The sequence below is a fragment of the Cucurbita moschata genome, unplaced genomic scaffold (assembly GCF_002738365.1).
Source record: "Cucurbita moschata cultivar Rifu unplaced genomic scaffold, Cmos_1.0 Cmo_Scf00008, whole genome shotgun sequence".
Lineage (NCBI taxonomy): Eukaryota > Viridiplantae > Streptophyta > Magnoliopsida > Cucurbitales > Cucurbitaceae > Cucurbita > Cucurbita moschata.
In genome coordinates, this window is record NW_019268524.1 from 95,763 (window position 1) to 101,346 (window position 5,584).

At 36.7% G+C, this 5,584-nt stretch overlaps 3 protein-coding genes across 4 annotated transcripts in view; 1 reads left to right on the top strand and 2 right to left on the bottom strand.

The window, feature by feature from the left end:
- Positions 1-99: 99 nt before the first annotated feature.
- Positions 100-1,266, bottom strand: LOC111446149 (heavy metal-associated isoprenylated plant protein 30-like). The gene is made up of 3 exons (XM_023084837.1): positions 676-1,266; positions 514-586; positions 100-442 (listed from the first exon to the last, which is right to left on the bottom strand). Exons 1-3 carry the CDS (start codon positions 679-681, stop codon positions 246-248), a joined length of 276 nt encoding a protein of 91 aa, XP_022940605.1. The 5' UTR covers positions 682-1,266; the 3' UTR covers positions 100-245.
- An 803-nt stretch (positions 1,267-2,069) lies between these two features.
- The window catches only part of LOC111446145 (protein CUP-SHAPED COTYLEDON 3-like), an 8,952-nt gene continuing 5,437 nt past the window's right edge, over positions 2,070-5,584 (top strand). For both annotated transcript variants that reach the window (XM_023084829.1, XM_023084830.1), the window contains exon 1: positions 2,070-2,245. Coding sequence is in view for 1 of the 2 variants with exons in the window: in XM_023084830.1 (XP_022940598.1) it covers positions 2,215-2,245 (31 nt within the window). In the remaining variant the exon portion in view is untranslated. The remainder of the gene's footprint in view (positions 2,246-5,584) is intronic.
- On the bottom strand, positions 2,483-4,179 carry LOC111446147 (cysteine protease XCP2-like). Its single transcript, XM_023084835.1, has 4 exons — positions 3,648-4,179; positions 3,306-3,541; positions 3,056-3,196; positions 2,483-2,972 (listed from the first exon to the last, which is right to left on the bottom strand). The coding sequence occupies exons 1-4, from the start codon at positions 4,099-4,101 to the stop codon at positions 2,757-2,759; spliced, it is 1,047 nt and encodes a 348-aa protein (XP_022940603.1). The 5' UTR covers positions 4,102-4,179; the 3' UTR covers positions 2,483-2,756.

The following is a 5,584-nucleotide window of genomic DNA, read 5'->3' on the forward strand; positions in this document are numbered from 1 at the left end:
TTTTTTTTTTTTTTTTTTTTTTTTATTAGATTCCAAAATTTATATATTCTTAAATATTTAATAAGGATTTCTAATCTAATTTTAAAAAATATAAAAGAATTTCCAACTAAAAGCTATTCATTCTGAGATTTGTTTTGGAGTTGCTTGTGCTTAAAATTACAATAGGCAGTTGAATGGCAGCCTAAATGAAAATATTTATACCCCTCCCATCAAAAATAAAATAAGAAAAAAAAAAGGTGAAAGTTCTAAAAGAAGGCGTTGTAGGAGCAGAATCTGAAGGCTCCGTAAGTGGCGGCGTATGCATTAAGAAGCTCGTTTTGGGCCGACCAGAAATCGGCTTTCAGACCACTTCTCCTCATCGCTTTCAGTATCTTGTTCCGGTGAATGTAGCTGGTCACCGCCACCTTCTGGCTGTTCGCATCCACCTCCACCTTCTCCACACCTGAGTCAAATGATTGAAAGCAAACATCAAGATTTGTGCGTCTAATCTAACCACCCTTTGTCACCAATTACCTTTCAATTTGTGCAGACATTTCCTGAGCCTTTTCTCGTGGATTCCGACCATATCTACTTTGAACTCAACTGTCTGAGACACACAGCCCAAGAACAACGTTAGTCTCCTCAAAAAAAGAAGAAGAAAAAAAGAGAAAGAAGAAGTTCGAAGTTGAATGGTACCTCCATGGAAGGCGTTTAGGTGCGAATGGATTGAAAGAAATGCTTCCAGAAGAGTGAAATGCAGAGGAGGAGGAGAGGGGGGTTAAATAGAGGGGGTTTGGAAGAAGCAAAGTGGGGCCGAGATGGGTGTTCCAGAAGGGCGACCCCCGATTCAATCTAGTGTTTTACTTTTTCCAAAGACAACATCCAAAGACAAGAGAGCAGACAGAGAAGTGGAAGCAGAATACGAGGAGGCTGTAATGTGTGTCATGGGATTCCCACTCCAAGATTCAAGAATCCCCTGTTTTCAATAACTTGAAGCATTCAAAATGATTGGGTTTGACGGGTCCAACTTCCCTTTACTCCCTTTACCAAAATCCCCTCACAACTCACTCTTCTTCACTTTGTGAATCTCGAATTTTCAGACACCAAAATCTTCAGTATTCTTCTCGAAACCCGCGTTCGTTTCATCGGATTTCCAATCCCTTTTCCATGTTTTTCAAAACTGGGTCATATATTACAACACCCCTTTCAAACTTATAGCATCCAAATCACCTTGACCGCTACATAACCGTCTACCCACCACCCTCCCAACCTTACCAACCAAAGCTTTACTTTCACTTCTTCCCATTCTCCTTGGCCCAACTTCAATTTACATATTAAAACAAATTTAATTATAATTAAATAAAAATAACAAGAGACTTGACTTAAAAGCGTAGGGTAATTAGGTCCATTTACATATTAAAACAAATTTAATTATAATTAAATAAAAATAACAAGAGACTTGACTTAAAAGCGTAGGGTAATTAGGTCCATTTACATATTAAAACAAATTTAATTATAATTAAATAAAAATAACAAGAGACTTGACTTAAAAGCCCATTTACATATTAAAACAAATTTAATTATAATTAAATAAAAATAACAAGAGACTTGACTTAAAAGCGTAGGGTAATTAGGTCCATTTACATATTAAAACAAATTTAATTATAATTAAATAAAAATAACAAAGCGTAGGGTAATTAGGTCCATTTACATATTAAAACAAATTTAATTATAATTAAATAAAAATAACAAGAGACTTGACTTAAAAGCGTAGGGTAATTAGGTCCATTTACATATTAAAACAAATTTAATTATAATTAAATAAAAATAACAAGAGACTTGACTTAAAAGCCTAGTAATTAGGTCCATTTACATATTAAAACAAATTTAATTATAATTAAATAAAAATAACAAGAGGCTTTAGTGTAATTAGGTGGCGCTCCAACTGCTTCCATACCGCCAAAATTCACCTATTCCCCTTTCAAATTCATCGTAATTGCTGCCACCACCCTTTTCACGGATGCTTTTGATTTCTGTTCGGTTTTTCTTCCATCATCACGATTATCCAACGGACCAACTCCTTACCATCACAAAACCCACCCTCACCGTCACCATGACAGGCTCTGCGGTGGACGCAGCCGTAATGTTTCGAGTCTTCGGCTTTTCAGTTCCGTCTGCTTCCGCCTGCTGCCCATCGGAAAGTGGACCTATCATCGCGGGACTGCAAGATGCTTGATGGTGATTCTTATGGTGGCTGCACTTCCAGGTGCGTATCACGACTTTTACACTATGCCTGAGATTGCGATGTTCTTGCGTATTTCTCGACAATTTGACAACATCTTCATCTCTTTGATATTCATGGCTTAGAAAGTCTTAGAAATCAAAGTTTAGAGTAATTAAAAATGATGAAGGAGTTTAACATATTTCTACCAAATCAAGGAACGAATAACTGTAATGGACTATGAATCTGACTATCTTTACTACAATTACTCAACTAATTCCGTTCATCACAAGTACTAAAGCTGATTGGATTATTTCCCTGCTGCCAAGCCTTACATTCAACCAATCGTATATGATCTAATTGCATATTATAATGTCGTGTACAACACAGTATCAAACAAAGGTTCATGTTTCATCGTTTTTCTCTCACAATATCATTGTCAATACATATGCTTCAGAATTATGTGTCCCTGTGGGAGACAGAAGAAAACAAAGAAATAAAAGTCAAAGCCATATATTTGGAATATAATGTAGGGAACAAGACATAGTTACTTTCTTCACTTATTTTTAGTAGGATAGGAAGCCATTTTATTGATTCCACACAGCCCTGCAGGCTTCCCAGTGTTCCTCTTCATTCTTATAAATCCCTTCTCTCCCCATTTGGGTCCCCACGAGTTCTTCACAATGATGTAGTCCACTCCCTTTGATGATCCATATCCAACGGCTGCGACTCCATGATCAAGCTCTGTTCCACAGGGTCCGTCGAAAATGCCCTGCACAAAGTTGTAATGTTATTATGCACTAGAGCCAAATAGTAGATGCAGCAATATCCATAACAGTTCCAAATTTTGCTTACCCCGCTGTAGAATTGGAAATCTCTTCCCGAAGCTTCTATGGCCACGCTGAGTGGCTGGTGTGCCAATGCCTTTATGAGGCTGGCTTCATTGTTCTCTGGTACGTCCTTATAGCCAGAGATTGTCACTACCTCCAGTTCCCTCTGCAGGGAAGAAATTTGAACATTTCTGAGCTTTTTTGGATATGGTTTTATATATCTGGTCCCATGTAATGCCCAAAAATGGGCTCCGGGGTTCAGTAGGTAGTTTTACCTTTTTGTTCTCGCAAGTGCTTTCTTCCTCGAGATAAGGGTAGTCTTCTTCCTTGTGAAGTCCGCCACTAGAGACAATAAAAGAGAATGCGTAGTCCATGAGGCCCCCATGGCACCCATTGTTATAAGGTCTATCGCAATCAACTAGTTCCTGCTCTGATAACGAAGTCAAATTTCCACCAACAATCTTATTTATCCCCTCAACTGCAGCAACAGTGGAAAATGCCCAGCAGCTACCTGTGTAATTTCAAAGCCCATTCAAATTACTGCTGAATATTGGTTACTTCTTTATTGGATAAAGTTAGATATAGGAACGCAAAATGGGAGTTGACATATTACTTACCACATGAACCTTGGTTCTTGACACGAGTCACAGCTCCTTTCTTTCTCCAATCCACCGACTTGGGCAAATCTACAATATCCTTGTAGGTGAACTCTTCTGGGGATTGCCTTGTTCGAGACGACTCAACTTTCAGGCCAAGATACATCTTTTGGAACTCTTGGTGGGTCAAATCAGCAAACTCATTAAGTCCAAGCCAATAACTACTCACTTTCTTGTTTGTTTCATCAATGTGCTTCAAGTTGTCTTTAAACACCTCAAATCTATTCCACTTTTCTTCGATGGTCTCATAAATCTTGCCGTGCTTTGATATCCATTCTTCAAAGAGCTCAATAAGTTTATCCATGGAAGTTAAGTCTTCTGCTGAGTAACCCACGATTGAAAAGTCCTTCCCACAACTTGCTACGACAAAAACGCACATGCATAGCGCTAGAAGCAGTGACTTAGGCAGAGCCATTGCTAGCTCTCTAGTTTTGGAATTCGCAAATATTTTTTATTGGAGGAAGACAAAGAAAGAGTTGGATGGAAACGAAGAGATATAGGGAACCATTTATACTAGGAGGGTTGAATGAATGTGCTTGTGTGTAGCTTACAAAATGTTGCTTACAAGCAAAGTTGATATAATATATATTTGTATATAGGAACATTGATACCCAGACTTTAAGACTGGTTTGTGTGTATTAACTGACTTCGAATCTACGCTTTCTGTCATTCTCATTCATGTAATTCCTGGATGACTTGAAAACGGAGTTCCACTTCACACCAGAGGAAGAATTTTTATTTATTTTTAATTAATATTGAGGTATTAAGTAGATCCAATCCACTTATAAGGAGGAGCTCAGCAACGAGTCTAAGTTGTGTTGCTTTATAGGTGCAATTTGCCCCCTCGGTATTTTTATACTGCACATGTATTCTTGTTTCGAAAAATATAAAACGTAAATTTTTATACATTATAAATGAAGAATTGGAAACAATGACCTGAAGGTATATGTTTTATGTCTATTAAACTATGCTCATCTTAATATTTATGTTATTAGTAGATGGATAAATTTCTTAGTTTTAATTTAGAATTGAGTAGGACCAAGAGGATTTTGCATTATTTTATTTTTTAGTGTTGCAATAGATTTTTATTGGGTTTGTGTGTTTAATTATTGCAAACATAATATAGGCAAAAATTGATTGATGCCTTTTTTTTACTCTGGTTCTTCGAAGAAATTAACATATAACTACTAATCTCAAATTTTTTTCTCAAAACTTGGTAGCACTGTTGTTATTGCTCTTAAGTAAAATAGCTAACACGACATGAATGATTAATATTATAGTTTTTTCTTTGGGATGCGATTATAGATATTTCTACTTTTTTTTTTTTTTTTTTTTTTTTTTTTTTTTTTTAGGTTCCATAGATAGAATTTTTGTNATAATATTTTAGAATTTTGAACTATATCTGTATAGTTAATATAATATTGGTACAATAAATTTGTATATTATTATTTTTGAAGGACAAAAAATTATGATTTTTTTCGTATAGAATCGCACAATAAATAATTAGACATCCAGTTATTGTAGTGACGTAAAAATGCATAATGTATGTTAATGTGACGGAAGAAGGAAAGAGGAGTGAAAAGAATCCAGAATGGACACAGGCGGTGGGCTGTAGCGTTGGGGTGAAAGCCCAAAGGGGAAGGAAGTGAAAGTGGGAGTGTAAGGGTAAACGGGAAAGGAATTGGAGAGTTTGGAAAATGAATGGGAATGTGAAGACAGCAAAGCAAGACGATGTGATGAGTAAATAAGAGACAATTGTTGTTTAATAATTGCACTTCTTTTTCACACATCACCCGGCTCAGTCTCACACACATCTGTTCTGTTCTGTTCTGTTCTGCTCCGCCCCGCTCTCTCCCCAATTATTTCTCCACTCTCTCTCTCTCTCCCCCCCCCCCCCC